Source organism: Mercurialis annua, linkage group LG7, assembly GCF_937616625.2.
Source record: "Mercurialis annua linkage group LG7, ddMerAnnu1.2, whole genome shotgun sequence".
Taxonomy (NCBI): Eukaryota; Viridiplantae; Streptophyta; class Magnoliopsida; order Malpighiales; family Euphorbiaceae; genus Mercurialis; species Mercurialis annua.
In genome coordinates this window covers 1,339,242-1,362,815 of record NC_065576.1, presented here as the reverse complement: position 1 = coordinate 1,362,815, position 23,574 = coordinate 1,339,242, and the positions used below count along the sequence as shown (strand labels likewise).

Sequence of the window (23,574 nt, the reverse complement as noted above, 5' to 3'; positions counted from 1 at the left end):
TGGGGTTTTCCATACTTATAGTTTTCTTCTTGATTCTATGTATGTTCATTTAGGGTTAGTTTCTCCATTTATTCCCGTTAAATGACTATCAATTTCATACGATAGTTAAATAAAGGCTTAATTACTTAAAAAACCTCCACCTTGTAATATTTTTTCGTTTATACCATGACCTAGGAAAAAGTTCATTTGTACCCTTTTTTTGATTTTTTGTTTTCAACTCTACCCTAAAGCACTAAATTGAACTCGGAAAAATGCCTTTTGATGGCATACATTGTAGATATTACAAGATAAATACCAACGTACAAATATTATCATTGACTTTATTGTTTTATATTGAATACAAGTTATCTTCAAAAGTGTCAAAGAATATTTTTTTACCATCGTAATATTGACTATATTTTGGTGGAAATAATGAATGAGTGCATAAGATACATGCTCTGCTTCATTCAACAATCGTGAGTTTGTGACATAATTTAAGGTCAAAAAGTTGTGTTAGATTTGATTTCATTCCTTTAGCCTCTTGCTCATGGTTTTACGCTTGTTAACGTCTAGGTATCTTTTTCTCAAGCGGATGGCCTTAGGGGTGACCTGCACGTAAAACACCATAACATGCTTAGCAGAAGAAAAAAAAACTGTACGAAAATGTTAACTAGCACATTTGGGAAAAACTCATTCTACATGATATCATTCTTATCTAGTCAGTAAGAACAATCAAATACTGTTGCAGAAGTCCGTTTAAGAAATTATGAACCGTGCAAAAAATTCGGTCTTTAAAATTTTAGACAAACCCTATCATGCAAAAAGTATCAGAAACAAGAAAAAAATATCAAATGAAACTCACCTCAATAAGCTCATCAGAAGCTACATATCCAATGGCTTCTTCAAGAGTCAGCTGCAAATAGATCCATTCTAATGTTAAATAGGCAAACACATGTGTACCTCAAATCTGTCAATTTGTAAGGAACATCCCAAACATTCAAATAATTTGTTTTATAATAACTTCCTATTGATTGTCAGGTCAAAAACTCCTGCAGATGCATTTGCATGAAAGCCACTCAAATATGCATTCATGGTTCTCTCTTACAAACTTTTTTTGTTTCTAATTTTTTTGGTTATAGGCTATAGCTTTCCTACAAAACTTGTATGTAGACTTGAGTTAATTATCTAAATATGATAACATCATATCAAGAAAGTAAGAGTAACGAGCTCCTTTTTTTTTTTCAAAAGAGTTCTGAGTTGCACTTTGATTTGCAACACATTACTTAAATAATCAATAGATAAAATGGGTTAGCACACATTAGCATACCAGGCGTGGTGGAGTTAGTTTCACATTCTCATCTTTGCCAGCAGATCGAATATTAGTAAGTTCCTTGCTTCTAACAGGGTTGATCTGTTACAAAGAAATAATACTATTCAGGTTAAAATAATGTGATACCTAACATGATAGGCGTAAATTAATATTAAAACCTGCTTACATCAAGATCTGAATCCCTTGAATGTTCACCCACAATCATGCCGTCGTATGTCTGCAAGTTAAAGCACACATGATTACAGTCAATAGATGAAAGACTACAAAAACAATAGTAGTCATAAACTGACCAAATAGATATTAAACTTCCTAAGAAAGTTGAAGCTCCTACTCATTAACTTGATAGCATAATTAAGCTAAATTGCAGAGTGTATCTAAAAGTTTACCGATAATACAAACTTATGTGTTTGGTACCAAATGAAGATAGATATCACTGTAACTGCAGATGGGTTCCTAATAAATGCATTTGTTAAATGCCAATTTATATTTGGCATTTTGCATATTATTCAACCTTGGAAATAATTATTGATGAAAAAAATTTGCAATTTAATACATAGTTGTTAAAGCGCAAAGCGCACTTGAAGCGCAAAGGGTCCTATATAGCTTTAAGCGCAAGGCGCTAAAAAAGCGCACGCCCGAGTGAAGCTCGGCGCATATATGTAAAAAAATTTAAAATACCTATAACACACAAAAATTATCCCAAAATTAAATGTATGAAGTCCAAGAAAGCTACTAGGGTTTGAAACTTGAAAGTAGATTCTTTGTTGAGACTAGAAAAATGTATGAAAGTCTTCATAATGATAAAGTCCGAAAAATATAATCTTTGTATAATAGATATAAAAAAATCGTTTAATATGTATAAATCAGTAATAAGTTTATTTGTTAATATTCAATTGGTAAATAATAATTTAAAAATAAATAAACATAACAACAAAAGTTGTAAAGAGCTGTATACAGCTTTCTTTTCATTAAAAATATTGCCAAGTATTGGAAATTGAACCCTAAAAGCTGCCCTAATTAAATTGAGAAAAACCCATTCGTATTCTTTTTTATTTTCAAACATAACTCATTCGTATTCTACTATTCATCTTCTTCTATCAATAAACTTCTCCTTCTCTGCAACTCCAATATAAACAGAAATTAGGCTTTTTTTTTAGGAAAACAGAAATTAGGGCTTATGTGGCTGCGCTTTGCGCCTCGCAGACATCGCCTCGTCGCTTTAGCGCGCCTGGATGAAGGTGGTCGCCTCAGGTGTTTCTGAGGCGTACCACCTGCGCAATGCGCTTTTCTAGCGCCCAAGCGCTTTTAACAACTATGATTTAATATCAATCAATGAATCTTGCTTAATGCTTTTCATGAATAAAAATGTTTAATTTCTTAATTTCCTCCAATATTTCAAGTATTAAAATAAAGAATTGATTTCATAAAGAAAAAAGTGAAGCTTATTAATTCGAAGATTATAAGTTCATAATTTTATTGCTACTGTTCATTTCAATAAAATGATAAAAAAAATGTTAAAGACATGAATTTTAACACAAGAAAAGTCTTAATGATTTGTTTCTCCAAATAAAGATAAGACAATAAGAGTATTACTTATGAAAAAAGATCAAGATTTTATATTTATCAAAGTTTCACAATATTATAAGAACCTTTTTTTGTATCAAAATCTAAAATTTAGAACTCATGTTAATTGGAAAGCTCAGTCCATAACTTTTTTTTAGTGAAAGAACAAAAGCCAAAACACTAAATAGCTAAAGCGCTTAACACAGAAGTCACATCCCTAATACCATCCAAATCCTTCTCCATAGATGTCAATGAGTTCCTAATTCATTTGTTAAATGCCAAGTTATGTTTGGTGTTTCGCATATTATTCAACCATGGAAATAATTATTGATAAAAAAAATTGCAATTTAATATAAATCTATTTTAAAATGACGTGATGTATAGAATATAAAATAAAAATTCCAATGTTAGGCACAGCTAATCCTGTGAAATCAAATATAGTGTAATATTTGCAGATTTGCAACTGAATTGCAAACAAAATCTTATGGAATTCATTGGCTCCAACCTTGTCATCATCTAAAAGATGAGTGTCAATGCTCCGGCACATCCCAGATCCCACATCACTTTCGCAAACTAGAATAATTAACAAGATGTTAAGACCAGCAACATGGATACCTTTTTTTGAGACATGAAACCTTAACTATCCTATAGAGGGACCAGAAATCCATGAGTTCACTTAATGGCTACACAGTTAGAGTTATAAAATCACCTTGACATTCCCCATCGAACATGGACATGTTTAACTTTCTTTAAAAATTGTGAGAGATCAGACAAATTCAAACATACAAGTATATAGAAGAAGAAAACCAGAGTTAGGACCAAACCTCCATTCCTGGAGCAACAAAGAGCGTTCCACGAGCTTCTAAACTCATCAATGCATGAGCTGTGATTGTACCATAGCCCATTGATACCTGTTATGTCATTTTAACCAGATGAAAGACAGAAAGGTAATAGTAATCAAATACACATCCAAGCAATAATTTACTGACATTAAACCGCAACATTTTCTTTCAAACAAAGAATTTCTGCAGGAGGGGGAAAAAGAGACAGATAGAAGGGAGGTGAAGTGAGTATTTAATGGTGGTAATGCAAAACCAGACAAAAAAATCAGCATCCCCCCTTCGATCACTTTTTTAGCCAAAAGTAACAGCCAATAATTTCAATTGCGATATCCTGGAGCCTACATTATTTTTTTGTTTTTTATTCAGCTACCCAAGATGTTTAATTAGACCTACTCACTACAAATAACACTAAGAAACCATAAACCCAAAAATAAAAGAACAATGATCCCAATTTAACCATTCAATACGGTGAAGAATCCATCATCCAAGGAAATTATTGAATCGACGAATTGTTATCTATGAATACATGCACTTAAAATCAGTTCCATGGGAAGTCTTAAACAAAGAACTTGAAACTGAACATGAAAAACAAAATTATTATGTTGAGCTGTTGTAGAAAACTGAAAAAGAACTTCTAGTTCTAGTTCAAACATAAAAAATGAAACATGTGTGTACATACCAATACTCCTTTCCTAACATTTCCAAGCACACCCCGATGTTTTGAATAGGCTGCAAATAACATAATGAACTGTATAAGCATGACATTATTTGAAAGAGAGGTAGGAAGATGGAAGAGAGAAGAGCAGAAAACTAAAACATAGTTGAGAAGAGAAATGGACTCATGGAATATGCTAAAATTGAATCCCTTACAGCATCTTTAACCACAAAAATAACCAATAAGTAATCTATGTTGGCAGCATACAAATACTATAAGACTCGACTGCAATTTGCTAAAGCAAAATGCATAGACATATTTCCTACAAGTATATGAACGGAGTCAAAAAGCATAGATGCAGACTGATCACATATAACCATTATCAGGCTTTAAGAAGCAGACTTTCTAGATTTTAAATTTGTTATAAGACTTGTCATCCAGATCATCCAGGGAGGTTGAAGAAAAATCGCCACCTTTCTTGATGATCCAGCAATTTAAGAACTCTAGAGAACAAACAAGAATAAAGAATGACAACGGAATTATCACGGGTAAAAAAAGCATACTAAGGAAAGCACGGTGCATAAATCCAGATCCACGCGTGTCACTGCTGAAAACACTTCTATAACCAACCAGGCCCCTGAAGTGCAGAGAAGTAAGTAGTCAATAAATAAAAGACTAACAACATAAAATCATGAAAATAATTATCATATCATTTGTACTGGATGATATTATCATCAAGAAAAATGAACTTAATGATGTCAACTCGCATTATAGGGGCTCAATATCCTAATTCTCCAATGCAAGTAGCAGTGATGCAAGCAATGACAGTATGGTAAATTCATCAAGTACCAATAATTAAGGACAAATTAATTTTAAAGGAGGACAATGGTTATACTGAATTTGCAAGGCATACAATATCACATTGACAATTAATTATGGCTCCTGAACTTTGCAGCATGATTATATTAACACCATAAGGGCCATGTATAAATAGTTCCTGAAAAATGAGGTACAATCTCAGAGAGTATAGGGAGCTTATTTCCATTTCTAAAGTGGAATTTAGCAGTCTCATTTCGAACAATGCATTGGCAACTTATCACTTACACATATACTAATATACTAAAGAATAGACTGCAACAATCACAACCCAAGATGATCAAACCTGAATCCATAGAAATTCTATTTTCAAATGAGACCAACAAACACAATCTGACAGACAACCTAAGTCTCAAAGAATGCCTCATCAAAGACCGAAATGTGCAGAATCACAAGATACTGCTCAAATTAGAAAAGTAAAGCATTGAGAAGAACTTGATAATGATTGGCATAACCAATTAATTATGCAGATAGCAGATATTAACAGCATGAAAGGCAAATCTAAAAACCTATTAATAAATGTCAATAATTAGAAAATCCCCCATGATAATAAGAAGTTGAACAATGTGTGCTTCATGCACGTACTATCTATATCCAAGTGATATTGAAATTCATAAACTGCAGGTAGAACAAAACCACACATGATGGAACTAACTACACACACAAAAGAGATTGCATGAAAAAACTATGCACTTACCTTGATGGGCAAGTCAAAGACAGCCTAGTCCTGCCATCCTGTCCAGGTACAGGACCCATATCGATAACTTCTGCTCGTCTATGAGATAGAGCCTCCATAACCAATCCTACATGCTCTTCGTTTACCTGAACAAAAATGTATATTGTAAGTATCACACTTTCGTATAAGCAAAAGGAGAAACAGCACATTTATTATATCATAATTCATACCTCAATAGTCACTTCTTCAATTGGTTCAAGTTTCGTGCCTTTCTCAGTTTTATACCTAATTCAGCATTTGAACAAATTTAATGTTACAAGAAATTCATTAAGGTAAATGTAGATAGAGTCCAACAGTAAGAAAATTCCCATTCCATATGGATGTCGCAAGCTTTAAATATGCAGCCTCTTTGTTGCAAAACAAACACACAAAATTGCACACTTGCAGTGGTAATGGCTTTAATATTGTTCAATCTGCGAAACTAAGTAAAATTCCTATAAAAGAAATGCATGAAACATAATCGTAAACATCTGAAGCCATGTCGTAGATTGGTCATAGAATCTAAAGTTAAATGGTTCAGCACAAGATACAAACAGAAAGAAGATTGCAACAGAATCCACAATCCCTAATTGTCTGTCTTACAAACACCAGCTTATTAATCAATGTATACAGGATTGCATTAAAATGTTAACCCTTCCCTGATAATTGCTATTATGAATAACGCCCCACACATGCATTACAAAATTAAATGAAAGGTTCAAACAAGTTTTAGTCCATCAACTGATGCTGGAAAGATCCCACATTGACAAGTTGAACAGAATTCATGGCCTTATAAGTGGGTGAGCGCCATTCTTTGACAAGCTGGTTTTTCAAGGTGAATTCTAGTCCCACCTATCTAATGCCAAACTAGTATCAAAGCGGCTCCTTAGCTTCAGTACCTTCTAGCACTGTATCCTAAGGGACAGAGGCTAGAGCAGCCTTTCCTAATGAACCAGCCTTGCAGGTTAGAAACCTTAAAATAGGTGCCCTCTCTTGACTTACAGGTAAGATCAATCCCCTACTTAACCGACTTCACTACAACTACTTGGTATTCAAATGCTAGACGCCTAGCCACTATATGGATCACAACATAGATTAGACTACCATAAAAAGTCCCTTTCTTGCCCAAGCTTCAAGAAACTCACATGACTTTAGGTGGAGAGACAGACAGCTCAAATCCTTCACGCCTCATATTCTCAATCAAAATGCCTGAAATTGTAGCACCAAATTACTACATCAGATGCAACGATTCAAAAATAACAAAGACATGAGGTTGTAGGACAGCCATTTGTATACAACTAGAAGTGCATGCTCCACATGAACAGCTATAAGAATCACAGTTTTTAGGAACTTACCAAGTTGCAGTTCTCCTCTCCCTTGAACCTCATATGATTCTGACATGCCTGGAATCACATTTATGGCAAGGTTAGTTTCAGCTTCAGCCATCAACCGGTCACCAATTTTTCCTCCAGTCAACTAAAAAAATAACCAAAGAACACAATTACCTCTTTTACAATTTTAAACTTAAAAAACCACACAGGAAAAGAAGTTTAGAAAGATAGTAGAAATACAAATACTGACAGGTATTATGTACCAGAATTATTGCCCTTCAGTATTTGTCAATTGTAATGAGTGGCTGTTCTTAACGTTTAAACTAATATGGCCACAAGTAATGCAGCATTTATAATACTACCATTATTGGTACCTAAAATCAATAAGACTCCAAAAACAACAACTCTGTTACCATAGCCATGTGGAAACATTTATCTTTAAATCTTATTCTATTTAGATCCTCATATTGAATTATTCTCAAGTATTTAAAATTTCCTTTCATAGTCATAAGAATCCATAAGAATTACAAGATATGATAAAGTTATCCAGCTGGATTGTTGTATTTTATTATACTTTACATTTTCAAATTTAACCTGAGAAGTTTCATGCACAAATTGTAGGCATAATAATAACCAAGAAAATAGTTGCATCCAACAGCAAAGCATCGTGTCGCAAAGATATATATATGTGTGTGCACGCGCAGAATAAACACATACATAATATTTGAAGGAATAACAAAGAGATGTTGAACTTACATGTGTGCCATCTTTGCCAGCTAATGGAGAGTCATTGACACCAAAGGTCATGGAAATAGTCGGAGGATCCAACTCAACAGTCGGTAATGCATTCATAACCTAGAAGAGAAAACCATAATGAAGTTTAGATCAAATTCCAACAACTTGAGATATCAAGCCAATAAGCTATTCAAGTATTAGTGATCATGATAAACACCATAAAGTACATGTCAAAAATAGATCATGCCTTGTCATCAGAGTGAAGAAAAAAAGTTTGGTGTATGCTTATATGTGCTGTAACTAAAATATTAAACCCTATTGTATTGAAGCAGGAACCTAGGAAATAAAGGCTAAAGCAAAGTCAATATAGTGAATGAGATGAAGAGTCCATGACCAAATGTATTTTCAGACTACTACATAATATTGTTTCCGTTTATTTAAAGCATATACGTCAATTCAAAAATATTACAAAAATAAAAGAAATTTTATTATCATTATTATTTTCAATCAATGCCTGGATGGTATGATACAAATTCTTTACTTTAATTTAATTAGAGCACCCTATGTTAAGATGGAGTGTAAGATATCACTTCAGAGTTCAGATCCTCAACATAAAATCTTGAAACTTCGGCTAGTTTTCACATCTAAAAACAGCAACACCTAAAAAGACAGTTCATCAAGAATATCCTTAGGGAATTGCTTAAAAGCAATAGCAAAAGCGTACGTGAAACTGCAAAGGGGGGAAAGGCTATACATCAAAGCACATAAAGGAGGGGTACAGAAGTAATAGATATGTGCTAGTGTCAACCTGCGAGTCAACTATATATTTAATTTTAGTACTTATACTGTTGTGACAGGGAAAGAATCCCAATATGAAGTTTTACATTGAAAATCAATTCAATCTGATCTTTAATAGAAAAAAGAACAGCTTAAACATAATCAGCTATACTAGGTATAGAATCGAATAATTCAGAAGAATGCACGGTTCAGTGGAGTGTTAAATGAAGGAAAGTAATATCCCATCCCATGCATAGTACGGGAAAAAAATTGACTCTTTGTGCAAGCTACGTACCTCCACAGTTGTCACTGTATGGCCTATTGCTGGTTTTGTCATCCCGGCCATTGATATTATATCACCAGCTCCAGCACTATCAATAAGAGCCATGCTCGTACCCTTCTTTTTCATAAGCTTCACAACCTACAGATAAAAAATCAATGAGTTTAACAGTACAAACATAAATTTGTTTGCAGAAGGTTAGAGCATCTCAGTAATAATAGACAACTTTAGTCAACTTAAAACATATTTTCAAAGTTATGACCAACTTTTCCATCTGATATCTTAATTCATGACACATACTGAAAGCATTCAGAACCATGCTTTGAGCATAACAACTGAGCTTCAGGCTTCATCGAATGTTGCATAGGCATTATTCTCAAAACTTAAAATTAACATATCATTTTAAAATTTGAGAAAAAGATTACAATCATAGTAACAAAATCCTGGTATTCTACTGTGAGCGGTTTATGCCTTTAACTTGACAGGCGCATCAGTAAAACAGCATTAGAAACATGGAAAAAAACAAGGAAATTCAAATATTATTAGAAAAAGTTTCTAATCACGTTCAACTTTATATTGAAACCTAAGGAAGGGAAGCTTTTAGTTCATAATAAAAGTCTAAATCACCAGACAGCAACCAGACACGGGATAGATCAGGATGAAGCATAGATTATCCATACTGTTCATCTAAAATTTGGTAAATAAGTTCTTCAATGAAATTCGATCCATGATTCATTTCAAATCAAGATACTACCTTTCCTTCCTCAATTTTCTCAACACCAGAATCTGATATACGTAGTCCGTGTATTCTATCCCCAACACGAACAACTCCAGAGGCAACACGTCCTGTTAAGATACGCCCAAGATAAAAGTCCTTTTCCATCATGGAAACCTAAAAAATGCAATAAAAGTCCATTTAAAGCAACTGAGAAAAATAGAACAGAACAACAGTTGGAAAGAGAGAGAACAACAAAAATAGATAGACAAATATTTGGTTGGAACTTGATATAACAATATGCCACGAAGACGCCAAATATTTGAGATACTTGTATCAAGGGCTAGCACATTAGCACTTCAGAAGGAAGTAGCTTTCTCAGTAATGTTTGTAAATCAGTATTATCTTCTTATAACAATTTTATGGCCTCTATACTTAATATGAGCAGTAATTTGTTACATCAGTTATTTCTTTTGGCTTCTTTTATATATTATAACTTTGTACTCTGTGCTTTTTATTCCACAAGGGGTTTGATATGCTAAGGAGCATGTTTACCCATTATGAGCAAGTAATTTGTTGTGTCTTCTTTGCATAAAGATTCTTAATAATGAGATTTTAAACATAGCCGCACATGTGACTGTATCACCTATTGGAACCAACAGTGTTGAACACCTACCAGCATCTGAAAAGGTGCATCAAGGCTTGATTTTGGTGATGGAACATGTCTTATGATGGCATCAAGCAACGGTGACATATTCTTTGAATCAGCAGATGGTTCTTTGGTATAGGTGGAGGATGCCCACCCTTCCTTAGCAGAAGCATATAGAACTGGAAAATCCAGCTGCTCCTCTAAAACAAGCATAAAATACAGTTATTGAACTTTTCCTTCTATAAAGTTCATGAAGAAAGCAAACAGGTAAGAAACTGCTGAATGATGTCAAATCTAGTTTCAACTTCCTATATCTCTTTCACCTGTAGCACCAAGATTTGCAAACAGATCAAAAACAAGGCTCTCAACTTCATTACACCTCTCCTCTGACACTGCAAGAATGATGGAGAAGATCATTAGGACCATTCTAAATGATATATTTTGTCATATTACTAATTTCACTTTAAAAAGCAGAATCTCCCATAGAATTAAAATCAGCACAATGTTACTCCAACATAAAATTGACAAGTAAATGCTATACAATCAAAAGACTGATGATGGTACAAATCTCAATTTGGAGGAAATGAATAAAGCAAACCATAGTAGGAAAGAATGTATCATCCAATAAGCATACAAAATTAAATTAAGAAAGCGTGGAAAATAAAACACACATACAAAGTAGCACATATCATATGAAAGTTAAAGCATGAAACATTTACACAAAGGCGAAGTCAGAATTAGAATTTAGGGGGGCCATACAAAAAAACAAAACTTAGTAATCATATTTTAAAAAAAGCAAAGTTAAAAAGAGTTTTATGAAAGAAAAAAAAGGTGGGCCCCCCTTAGGCATGCCCTGGCTCCACCTCTGCACGAATGGACACAATGTGACATCAATTAAACTAATGACAATCACTTGTTGCTTCAATTTAAGTTCTTTACTGTTAGCTGAATATTTTTCCTCCGACCATAAGGACATGTAAGCCATAGCAACCAACTCATCACAAAGAAACAATAGAAAGATATGAATGAGAGCTAAAAATTGTACCTGCAGGTCTATCTACTTTGTTTAAGAGTAGAAGTGGGCGCAACCCATACTTCAATGCTTTAGCGAGAACAAATTTTGTCTGTGCAAGTGGACCTTCACCGGCATCTACAACTAAAATTGCTCCTTCAACCATCCCAACGACCCGCTCAACCTATCATCATTTTAAAAAGAGTTGTAGAAAGATTAATATTATAATTGCAGGTAGCTACCCATTTTCTAGAATTGAACAAAGCGAACTTCTTACTGAAACTGCTACAAATATCCCTAGATCTGGACTTCCGTCTTATTAATCCATTGTTCTTTATTTTCCTCAGTTAGACACTACTATTTAAACATATATAACATGGTCCATAAAGCAACACAAATGTTACTGCTAATACTTAGAACTTGCTACAAACTTCAATTAAATATACTGATGTGGTAATTCCCACCATATCCTATAATAACACTACAAAAAATCCAAGCTTTCCACAATTCACAACTCATAAGTGTATTCAATTCTATAATCCCACAATAGTAAAGTAAGTTCAATTTATCATTTATCTAGATTTCCATTTAATTGTATAGCACATACCATTGGTCATAACTTAAGAATCAAGCCGAAAAAGGAATTACATTTCTATAAGAAAAGAGAAAATCCGAGGGAGCCAGGGCATACATACTTCACCACCAAAGTCAGCATGTCCAGGTGTATCAACCATGTTCAGCTCATTCTCTTTCCATAAGATCGATGTAACCTGCAATAAATTTCAAATTTTCACTTAAAATGAAAGAATCAAATACTAGCAACCTAGGTAGTATGGTCACAGACACAGGGAAACGGGATACTCAGACACACGAACACGGATAAACGATGTTATTTTAAGATTTTCTTTGTAAAAAACGAAGTTTCATGTCTAAAACATTTCCGAAACGAGACAGGTTGATTGAATGAAGTGTCCGTGCTACCTAAGCAACTAAATCATTTCTATAACATAGGAATTTACTAAATAAACAGTATTTAACTGAATTGAAATATTATAAACTTTATACCAAAATTAAAATTCAAATGCAACCTTAGAAGCAATTGTAATGCCACGTTCACGCTCAAGGCTGATTGAATCCATGGCGCGTTCATGAGGTATATCAGCACCGCACTGCCTCAATAAACGGTCCATAAGCGTTGTTTTCCCGTGATCCACATGAGCAATTACGGCGACGTTTCGTAACCGGCTAGGGTCTAATGAAGAATTAATCGGAGCTGACGTGGCGGCAGCGGCAGCTGTGGCATAACTCGCCGCCGATAAGACGCGTGGAGTGATGGCGGTAGTGCGAGAGGTGAAGTACCGATTTTTAGTACTGAAGTTGGAAATGGATTTTCTGGTGGATGAGTAAAGAGAGCGGAAGAAAAAACCCGCCATTTCTGATTCTGAGAAATGGCTTACTGAGGTTTCTCTTCTTTCTAATTTTATTTGAGGTCTTTTATTTGGGTTTAGGGTTTAAGAGTAAAGATGCCCAATGGGATATTTTCTTTTAAAAAAAAATATTCATTAAAATATTAAAAAAAAAATTTGCCAAAATTAAAATGTTGAGTGGTTATAGATAAATATAGTAGTAGTTTTTAATAAAAATTAAGCGTGCGAGCTAGTTGGTTTGGTTAATTTTTTTCGAATCGATTTGAATCTTTGATTGGTTTGTAGTTTAACTGAAATAATTTTACATATAAAACCGCACAGAACAAAAATTGAATTTTATACATTTTCTAACCGAAACAAATTTTTTGGTTCAGGTTGACTACTCAGTTTAGTTTGAATCTCATACACTCCTAGTGTTAGAATGACAGTTGAACAATTCATTTTAAAGTCGTCGTAAATTGTGATCTTAGTAAATTGCACTTTATATCTAATGTCCAATTGTCGATCAATTGAATCAAGGGAGGTTTCTTCCAAAAGATATTGTGATACCTAGTCAATATTATGTAGTTTTTCGATTTCAGTTTGTTATTGTTGGAAATATTTGATCTCATTCACTTGTAGGTTTGCAACAGCTGGTTATTTATTTGTCTGTTTTCGCAAACAAGCTATATATTTAAGGTCGTAGTGCAATTTTTAGCGTTGCAATAAAATTCTATATTTATTCTAAGAAACGAGCGTTATGATGACGGTTTGGTTAATTTTTATGAATCAGTTTAAATTTTTGATCGGTTAGTATAGTTAAACGAGTTTTTGAACATGGAACAAAAATTATTTTTATTATATTGTCTAACCTAATTGAATTTATCGGTTCAGTTCAGGTATTCGGTGTAATTCAATTTTTGTACACTACAAGTGTAAGAATGACCTTGCAGATGGTAAAGTTCTATGATCAATGAAATAAAATAAGAGCAGAAATCATAATCTTATAACTCAATGACTATAAATTTGATTACAAATGTCTAAAGTAATTATGACATATTACATTACAGGAAAGCAAAGAATTGAAGTAAAAGATGTAGCGGGAGAATTGAAGAAGAAAACAGTAAAACGACAGAGGATCAGAGACTAATGGCAAGCAAGAATTCAAATTCTTAAGCAAGAAATCAAGAATTGATATTACAGAAAGAAGCATGACGGTCTCGGCTTCCGTTTCTTCTTTTTCGGTTTCGGAGGCTGCAAAACTACTTTGATTGCTGCATCAAACACTGCCTTCACATTCTGTTTATATATGACACAACAAATCAAAAAAATTGTAGAAGCGGACCAGATATCATATCATATGACACTATTAGAAAACATTATAAAATCCGTCAGTAATATGTATGATTACCGACAAATTTAGCGAACGAATCAGAATAATAATTTAAAGATGGATTGTCGATAGACTTTTTTCCCGTCGGCTAATTCATTGGTAGTATTGGCCCGAATAGGGCGCCAAAAAGGTGCCTATTTAATCTAGTGCTATGAGATCCCGACGGATCTATCCATGGATAATCCGCTAAATCATGGAACATTTTGACCAATGTTACCGATGGATTACCGGCGGATGTGTCGGTAGTAGTAAATAGTTACTGACCTGCTGAGTCTTTGAACTGCACTCTATATAAGCAGCAGCACCTATCATCTTCTTTAGCTCTTCTCCCTGCAAAGTACTGAAAATTGTAACTATTTGCATATGAAAATTGTCACACTCTTGTTCGCAGAGATTTTTACCAAGACCGGATCTATTAACTAATAAAATGTTAAAATATGAGAAGTTGGCGAAAAATGTACAAAAGAATTTAACATTCAATTGATCGACTTTAAATATATTAAATTTTTTATAGACCCGGCCTAAATAATAAAATTTGTAAAGTTCATGTAAGGATAATTTAATTAATTTCTTGCCTGAGCAGTTGTGATTGGTGTAGCACCAGGATGATCACTCAAATACTGCTTGTCGTCTCTCAGATCTGCAATTTATTACATATCTCTATTATTAAATTAATTAAGAGCTATCCATAGCATTAAAATATTTCGACAACGGATAATCAAATGCAGTGGATTAGCGAGAAAATTTATTAAGAGGGACGAACTATAAAAAAAAAAATCATTTTATTTCTACTAATAAGGGCAGAGCTTAAAATCAGAATTTTTTTAAAAAGAAATTACATCTCGGATCAACTCCGACCAAGATGGGCGTACGGATCCATCTGTGAGTGATCAGATGTCCAAATTTCTACATTTCTATCACTAGTTATACTTGCCAGCCTTGAAATTAAAAAATATTGAAGTAATATATGCTTACCAAGTTTGGTCCCAACAAGAACAATTGGTACAGTTGGTGCATAATGCCTGAGCTCGGGTATCCACTATTTTCCAAAAGAAGAAATAAACAAGAAAACAATAAATTTTAAACTTCAACATCAAAACGTAAATAGCATATTTTTACGGTTATTAAATTATACGCACTTTACATTGTGGTTACCATCATTTTATTTTTTATATCATGGTAACTAAGCTTTTATTTCTTAATAACAAGAGGTTATTCGATGAGTTCAGGCGAATTATCGTTTATGTGACTGACATAAAATTATGTGGCACTCAATTTTTCCACTGCTACATAAACAAATATTGGCTATAATTACGGTAATAGCCTCCTACTTTGAGGAAAAAAAAAAGAAGTTTGGTTATCAAAATATAATAAATAAACAGAAATAACCAAAATGTAAAAAGTATATAATTTAATTAGTAATCGCGATAAACTTAACCTTAAAACAGAATTAACAGAACAAACCTTCTTAGAAATATTCTCATAGCTTGCTTTGCTTATAAGGGAAAAAGCCAAAAGAAACACATCTGCACCTCTATAACTCAATGGTCTTAACCTGTTATAATCTTCCTGTCCTGAACACATAAATTAACCAAATTAAGTAAAATTAGATTTAATTTCTTTTAATCTAATCAAAATAAATTTAGAAAAATTTAGAAAAGGAAAAAACACCTGCAGTATCCCATAAGCCAAGATTGACTGTACTCCCATCAACAACAACATTAGCACTGAAGTTGTCAAACACTGTAGGCACATAATCCTATACCAAAACAAACCTTATCAAATCAAATTCCAATTCTCGAAAAAACGTAGCACGGAAATAGAAACGCTGACATAAAAACATCCGAAACGGTATTCTTTATAAAAACATGTTACAAATGTAGAATTTCGGAGGTTCAGTAATATTTTCGAGAATGAAAACGCGATAAAATGTAAAAACGTACGGTAGGGAAGGTATTGCTGGTGTAAGAAATAAGCATACAAGTCTTCCCAACAGCACCATCACCAACAGTTACACACTTGATAAACCTAGCTGTGCTCATTCTTGTTAAATTTTACCAAGCTATCATACTCTTCTGCAACTGAAAATAGGACTTAATTGAACAATGAAGAAAAAAATGAGGGGTTGATGCAGAATAAGTAAATTGAAGTTGGTTGGTTTAAATTTTGAATTGAAATGGAGGGGAGACAAGGCAGGGCAGCATTTTAATAAGGTAAGATAGAAGCTAGCAACCAATTTAAAAGCACCAAACTTTAGCTGGACTTTTTCTTTATTTTTTTAAACTTTACATCATTAGAGTAATGTATTTGATTCAAATCAAATCGAACCGAAATAAAATAAAATTTTCAAATCATTAAAATTATTAAAATTAGGATCAAACTCAACTAAACTTTTAAATTATTAAATTTCAAAGCATCGGTTTGAATAATTTTTTCTACTTGGATTGATTTGTGCTAAGGTTTAACTATTTTTAGAATATTTAATAAATTCATAATCTTTACATAAAATTTTAATTCTATTGCGTTTTTTAAAAGTTGACAATTTCATTTATTTTTTACGATTATAGCTGATGTGGCTACCGCAATTGTACGTGAAAAGACAACTTCATGTAAAGATGTTATAGAATTACAATTTTATGTGAAAAGTCATATTTATTTGCAATCAATCCACAAAACAAAATGGTGTGATTTATAGATGGATGATTTGAATTGTTTTGCCACATGAAATTTTAATAGCCGCGTCAGCTAAAAAATTATAAAAAGTTTGAAATAGTGAAAAAATTTAAGAATAGATTAGTCGTGAATGGAATTATCAATTTTAAAAACGCAATATAACTTTAATTTCATGCAATAATTATTTATAATATTATTAAATTAAATCGAACCAAATTTAATTAATCAATTTGGTTTGGTTTTTATGTACACACCCCTAACCATCATTGCTCAAATACCTTTCCGTTTCTTTAAGTGGAAGGACAGTTTCTAAAGACACTAACAAAAGAATTGTGTTGTTTGGTGTTAGTGTTAGTTGGTTAAGTGTTGGACAAGGGACAAGTTTGAATCATGAATATTGATAAAACAAAAATAAATGAATTTAAATACTATACATGTTGCTTAATTAGACAAATAATTATCATGAATGCAAGGAATTAACACATGATTAATTAAATAAATTAATGCAGAAATTAATTAGTCATGAAGATAGCAGAATTAAAAGGCAAAGCTAGCTTTATGTGGGTGTCACCATAATTAAAGGAGAAATTTTGTGTAATATGTTGGTCACTCACATTTTAATTACTAAAGCTGCTTTTTCAAATAGTTTATTAAATTAAAGAAATGACACTTCATACTGTCATATTGACATGTATGTTACAGTAAAATAAATATTTTTCCATTAACTAAAAATTAATTATCTCCAATTAGAACTTATATTTAGTTCAACAATAGGTAAGAATTAATTAAGATGACTTTACTCATAAATATTTCATTAGTATTAAAATTCTAAATTGTAAATGTGTGTCTTAGCACCATGTTTCAGGTTCATCATGATGAATTAATAGTATTTTAATAGGAAAAATATACGGCGTTTAGTAAAATTTTACGCTCAGTGTATAAAAACTGAATCAGTATGGTCACCGATTTATAGTTCAACCGGTCCAATCATCCGTTAAACTATCCGTTCATAATATGTTTATGAACAAAGGGTCAACGCGCCTCCTAAACTTGTGACACTGGTTCATTTAACCCAATTTATACTTTTTTGAGCAATTAACTCCAAAACTCTTCATTTTTGGGTCAAATAACCCCATAATTGTATTTTTAAAACGCGTAAAATACAAATTGGAGGTGACAGATGCAAAATAATAATTAGATACTTCCCTAATTGTTGCGATATAATTATTCTAAATCTATTTTTTGAAATAAAAATATAAAATGGGGTTATTTGAACCAAATATGAAGAGTTTATGGGTTAATCGCTCAAAAAAATATAAATTGGGTTAGATGACCCCGTGTCACAAGTTCAGGGGGGTGTTGACCCTTTGTTCATATGTTTATAATTGCAGCAACTCGTAAAGGTTATATAATATGTTTATAGTTTTGTATGATAAGTCTATATATTTAAAATTAACAATTATATATATAGATAGATTAATAAAACTAAGAAATGTCTAGCTAGTAAATTTGAAACAGTTACACGCTTTACTCCGTTTAATAGTTTTAAATTTTTTACGGTTGTTGCAATTTAAAAAAAAATTGAACCAGAAATATGCTTCTAAAGAAAAACCGAACTGAGCTGATCTCTAGTTTACGATAGAATTGATTGAACCGACCGGTCTCATTAGGCTCTATAGAAATTTGGATATCGAGCACCTTTAAAAAATAACTGGAATTTTTTTCCGTCTTAATGGATTTTATACGACTCAGTTCGAATTAATCAGGCATAACTCTTAACATAGGACGGTATCAAACAAAAAAAGATTCAACAGGCGATGATGGCGCGGGGAAGGATCTTTGTAAAACTATGAGTCGATCTAAGTGGGTCCTGTGTAAATTGAAGGCAGTGATTCCATATCCATGTGATGCACAACAAAATATGTCCTCGAAATTGTCCTAAACTAGTCCCAATTTGCATAAATTAAATATCACACATTTGAAAAGTTTTTCTGATATGTAATTGATGAACCTAAATTTTTTCGATATGTTACTGATGGGACCGAATTTATTAAAGAAATCATACAAAACAAAATGATTATTTTACTCACCGGACGTCTTTTAAAAAATCGGACGGCGCAATTGTGGTCCGATTAACGTTCCATGTGTAAGTCTGTTTTTTAACTTCATTTATAATTGAATCTAATCTTATGTATAATGGTACCAATTAAAAAAATTAAACATTTTTAACTTTTTATAATTTTTGTCTATTTTTTTTAATTATAATCTATTATTATTTGATGATTTCTTTATAATTATATTCATTTTTTCAATTAGTATAATTGTGTTAATCTTTCACCTCAATACAATACATACGTTTAATTTTTTTGTTCATTTCGAACCTCAAACTTACTTCTTTTTTTCCTAAGCATGGAAGGATATAGAATTTGGAATTGAATTTTATTTTTGTTCTTGATTTTTTTGATTAAGAGTCAAATTTTACCATTATGAAAAAAATAACTAAACACTCAAAATTACAATTCAATTTTTTCCGACTTTTCTCATTTATGGCTAACATAAATATTGATTTTGGCTTTTTTTTTTATAATTGGAGAGGAGGAGCACTTGTGGGAGGATTTAATCCCACGAGCTAGCAGTTTGCTGCCCAGCGCGTGTACCATTTAAGCTATAGCTTATTGGTTAAAATAAAATAAATAAATTTTGGCTTAATTTCGACAAAATGTATTTATAGCTAATAAAATTTTTTAATAAAAAGCTAAATATATTTGAAGTTTTACATCAATGATCAAACTTTTATATTTTGTAAATAATAATCTAATTTTAATTAATATTTTTCTATTGAAAAAGTATTATGTTTGATTTATATATGCACAGTTGCTACAACTGAAAAAATATTTATCGAAAATAGATTAAAATTAACATTTTTAAAAGTTGGATTATAAATAAATTAAACAAATTGAGTGATAGGCATTTATAGTAATATTTCACATCTATATTTTAGAATTATGATAAACTTGTGATATGTTGTTCCGGATGAGTCTTATATTATGACTAAGTCTTCGTATCTATTAGTAATTATATCACTTAGGGCCTTGATGTTATCTGAAAGAGTATAATTTATCACAAGCTAAATATAAATTTGGTCGAACTGCCGATCTCAGAAACGTATTTGGAGAGTTAGGCCTCACTTGCCATATCATATTACTTGATTCATACTAAATTGAGTTTTAAAAATACAATCAACCTTATCTTTATTGCATAAGAAACTACATATATATGCTTATGATAAGGGTCTTACCAAATCCAACTGAATTTATAAAGATGTAAAATACTATAAGTCAAATTAAACTGAATTATTCATTGGGTTGATATTTTAGATTAGTTAATTGAATTAAAAAAATTAAATTTTCGAGTATGAAACTAAATCAAATTTTATCGATTCGAATTAGTTAGATTTTTATCTAACCCTAGTTTTTATTATCCCGAGTAAAAAATATTGGTCCTGTTATTTTATTAATTTAAAGGGAAAATTTGATCCTTTTATAATCGTTGACTAGATTGTCACAACATTGGCCAAAATTATATGATAAAATCGCAAATTCCACGTGTCAATGAATCATCATTAAAATTCCTATTCTACTAAAAATCAATTGTTTTCCTTATCATTGGTGACAAATAATTCACTTGCCTTTAAATATAATATTTTATACAAAAATATAAAAGCTTATATATAGTTATTTCCTATATTAACTCATTCTCTAATACAGTCATCGTATTTACATATATCTCTTATTCTTCCAATGATCTACCTAAACCCTAATAAACCCACTACAATAATATAGTCTTTTATTTTTAATTTTTACAGTCGCCACCATCTTTTCATGTCTCATAGACAACTATTTTGTTTTTCATCTTCTTGTTTTATCCATATTATTTATACAAACATCTCCTTTTCATTATCATATAACAACAAATTAATATTACCCAGCTCAATAAGGTTCGTATATCACTTTAATCTTTTTCATTCTTATCTTAATTAGTTTAATTTTTTTTATACGGTGGAGAGGAGCGTTTGTAAAAAAAATTTAGACCTACAACCTTAACAAACTCTGTTCAGTGTTTATACCACTTGAATCATAACTCTCGTTGGATAGGTAGCACGACACAAACACTTTATTTAATTAATGTGTTTCGTTTCGAAAGCGTGTCAGACACTTATGTTCCGGATACAGAATTTCACTATTTACATAGGATATCTTAATGTTATTTTGCTTTGTCCGGATTCTAAGTATTTGTTTTTTCGTGTCTGTGCTACCTAGGGTTTCTTGAATTATATCGAGTTTAATCATATTCAAGAAAACTATAATTTCCTTAATATTGATAATAATTTTGTTGGTTATTGATTTAGAGATGCAACGTAATGGCAACAATGGAACACACGCCGCTTGTGCATCGTGCAAGCATCAACGGAAAAAGTGCGGCGAGGAATGTATATTACATCCATATTTTCCGGCGGAAAAGAGCAGAGAATTTCAAGCTGTTCATAAAGTTTTTGGTGTAAGTAACGTTATGAAACTAGTTAAAAGTGTCCCCGACGAGGATCGTCAGAGACTCGCCGAGTCCTTAATTTGGGAAGCTTCATGCAGACAAAAAGACCCCGTTTTAGGTCCGTTCGCCGAGTACACAAAAATCTCCGACGAGCTAAAATTATACAAAACACAATTATTTCATCAAAATCATCAGCTGGTCACGACGGTGGTGAACCAACCGAACCATCAGAATCATCAGAATCAAATGCTGATGCCTCCAACGCCGCCGCAGCAGGGTATGATGTATAAGCCGTCGACGGTTGCATGGAATAGTACGAAAGGAATTGTAAGTAATGGAGGCGGCGGAGGTGGCGGTGGTGGTGGTGGTGGTGGTGGAGGAGGATACCATCATGATAATGTGATGGTTGATCCAAATGGATTTATTTATCCAAGTTATAATAATTATAATAATAGTGCAAATAATATTAATGTGCAAAGTTTAGTGAAAGTAAAAAAACAAGAAAAAGAAAATTCAGCTTGTTCTCCGTTGATAACTTCGCAGCAGCCACCTCAGCAGCAACATTCTGTTAATGCTGCTTATAATCAGCAACCGTATTATTTCGCAGGTAATTACATTAACTAGTTTAGCTTATATATTAATGTCAATTAGAAACTTGTAAATTCGGTTTTTGGTTTAGTTTGATATTATACATTTTAAATTTGTTGGTTATGTTTGATTTTGGACACCGAAATACCGAGCCAAAAGAAATGAACCAAATCGACTTGTTTGGTATTTTGTTTTTACATTTTTTTATAAACAAATCTTTGATTAAATTCTGTTTAAAAATTGGAATATTTCTACAATTTTGATTATGTTTAAAAGAAACCGAATTCTAGTTTAATTTGGTTCGAAGACGATGTGCGTGCCCAAGTTCTATTAATTATACGTTTCATAAAGAATTGATTGTTTTAAAATTTATGATTTTAGCGTGTTTTGCAATTCTAATATGAACTTTCAATTTTGATAATATCAAATATCAACTTCTGGATTTTTGCAATTCGAAATACCTAATAATTTTCCGTAAAAAAAGGCTGATATAGACATCGAAATAGTGTTTTATTCAAGAGTCCACACTCCACATCGTCATTTTTTTACGGAAAATTGTTCAATATCTCGAATTGTGAAAAAATATAGGTCATGTATATATTAAATCGCCAAAATTTAAAAGTTTTTGTTTGAAATTGTAAAGTACGTTAAAGTTTATAATTTTTAAAATAATTAAGCCAAATATAGAAATTTCAAATATATCAAAAATATATTATTATTTTAGTGTTTCTAGCTTGGTGCAATATATTTTAGTTTTTATTTAATTTCAAATAAATTGATAATGTGATATTTTGTTTCAGGCCAATATGCAATGAATGGCAAGAAGATGGATAGTACACCATGGGAGGCTGGATCATAAAAATTACTTACAACTGATCTTATACTTGCAATTAATTGATTAAATTTGAAGAATACTTTTTTTTAATAATTTATTAAGTCATCTTTGATTGTAAGGTGAGCATTTGTTTTACTTTTTTCCCACTTGAAGTAGATATCAATTTTTGTTTGGGAATATGGGGATCGATGGAAACTTGAATGTTCATAAGATTATTATAGAAGAACAATGAATTCAAAATTCATTTTTTTAATAGAAATTTATTAGTATATTTAAAAATCTCAATTAGTTTCATGCACTGTCAGGTACTGCTTGTAATAATATAGCTATTAAACTGAACCTATTATACATATTTATATATCATTTTGCATAAATAAAAAAAAAACATTTAGGAAAACTTTTCATTACGTATTGAAATGTCACGATTATAATATGAATTACATTTTTCTATTTTAATTATGTTCATCTACATTTGCTGACGTGACATGTTGGTTTCCGCCACGCATATAAATTATTATTGAACAACTTTCCAATCTAACATAAACGAATCCAGCATTTTGCAATTTTATCTTAAAATTTCAGTTCTCGTAATGGGGGATATAAATTTTTGAATTTTAGTAATTCGAAATACTGGGTATTTTCCATAAAAAATACTGACGTGAACGTTAGCAT

At 31.9% G+C, this 23,574-nt stretch overlaps 3 protein-coding genes across 5 annotated transcripts; 1 reads left to right on the top strand and 2 right to left on the bottom strand.

Moving 5' to 3' along the window:
* Window positions 1-288: 288 nt before the first annotated feature.
* LOC126655959 (uncharacterized) lies at window positions 289-12,950 on the bottom strand. 2 transcript variants are annotated; one of them, XM_050350375.2, is made up of 19 exons: window positions 12,548-12,950; window positions 12,155-12,229; window positions 11,493-11,643; window positions 10,771-10,839; window positions 10,475-10,647; window positions 9,838-9,975; window positions 9,099-9,224; window positions 8,048-8,146; window positions 7,316-7,436; window positions 7,106-7,169; window positions 6,152-6,206; window positions 5,943-6,067; window positions 4,933-5,006; window positions 4,394-4,443; window positions 3,697-3,783; window positions 1,476-1,526; window positions 1,307-1,390; window positions 842-892; window positions 289-588 (listed from the first exon to the last, which is right to left on the bottom strand). In XM_050350375.2, the coding sequence occupies exons 1-19, from the start codon at window positions 12,890-12,892 to the stop codon at window positions 505-507; spliced, it is 2,022 nt and encodes a 673-aa protein (XP_050206332.1). In that variant the 5' UTR covers window positions 12,893-12,950; the 3' UTR covers window positions 289-504. The 2 variants fall into 2 exon arrangements, with proteins under 2 accessions (XP_050206332.1, XP_050206333.1); XM_050350376.2 differs by lacking the exons at window positions 12,155-12,229; window positions 12,548-12,950 and adding an exon at window positions 12,108-12,124.
* Window positions 12,951-13,849: 899 nt separating this feature from the next.
* On the bottom strand, window positions 13,850-16,474 carry LOC126654626 (rac-like GTP-binding protein RAC2). The gene is made up of 7 exons (XM_050348551.2): window positions 16,202-16,474; window positions 15,930-16,017; window positions 15,723-15,832; window positions 15,234-15,297; window positions 14,834-14,898; window positions 14,523-14,588; window positions 13,850-14,164 (listed from the first exon to the last, which is right to left on the bottom strand). The coding sequence occupies exons 1-7, from the start codon at window positions 16,298-16,300 to the stop codon at window positions 14,063-14,065; spliced, it is 594 nt and encodes a 197-aa protein (XP_050204508.1). The 5' UTR covers window positions 16,301-16,474; the 3' UTR covers window positions 13,850-14,062.
* A 4,346-nt stretch (window positions 16,475-20,820) lies between these two features.
* Window positions 20,821-22,995, top strand: LOC126656373 (LOB domain-containing protein 2). 2 transcript variants are annotated; one of them, XM_050350928.2, is made up of 3 exons: window positions 20,821-20,928; window positions 21,340-22,086; window positions 22,868-22,995. In XM_050350928.2, exons 2-3 carry the CDS (start codon window positions 21,342-21,344, stop codon window positions 22,924-22,926), a joined length of 804 nt encoding a protein of 267 aa, XP_050206885.1. In that variant the 5' UTR covers window positions 20,821-20,928; window positions 21,340-21,341; the 3' UTR covers window positions 22,927-22,995. The 2 variants fall into 2 exon arrangements, with proteins under 2 accessions (XP_050206885.1, XP_050206886.1); XM_050350929.2 differs by lacking the exon at window positions 20,821-20,928 and adding an exon at window positions 20,982-21,085.
* The last annotated feature ends 579 nt before the right edge of the window (window positions 22,996-23,574 follow it).

Coding starts and splice junctions, on each gene's coding strand:
- LOC126655959 (XM_050350375.2), bottom strand. CDS start 12,892: ATGGCGGGTTTTTTCTTCCGCTCTCTTTACTCATCCACCAGAAAATCC. Junction 9,976..10,474: donor ATGCACCTTTTCAGATGCTG/GTAGGTGTTCAA, acceptor TGCATTTTTTAG/GTTTCCATGATGGAAAAGGA. Junction 6,207..7,105: donor GTCTCTCCACCTAAAGTCAT/GTGAGTTTCTTG, acceptor ATGCTGAATTAG/GTATAAAACTGAGAAAGGCA.
- LOC126654626 (XM_050348551.2), bottom strand. CDS start 16,300: ATGAGCACAGCTAGGTTTATCAAGTGTGTAACTGTTGGTGATGGTGCT. Junction 14,899..15,233: donor TCTTGTTGGGACCAAACTTG/GTAAGCATATAT, acceptor AATAAATTGCAG/ATCTGAGAGACGACAAGCAG. Junction 14,589..14,833: donor CACCAATCACAACTGCTCAG/GCAAGAAATTAA, acceptor AGTACTTTGCAG/GGAGAAGAGCTAAAGAAGAT.
- LOC126656373 (XM_050350928.2), top strand. CDS start 21,342: ATGCAACGTAATGGCAACAATGGAACACACGCCGCTTGTGCATCGTGC. Junction 22,087..22,867: donor GCAACCGTATTATTTCGCAG/GTAATTACATTA, acceptor ATTTTGTTTCAG/GCCAATATGCAATGAATGGC.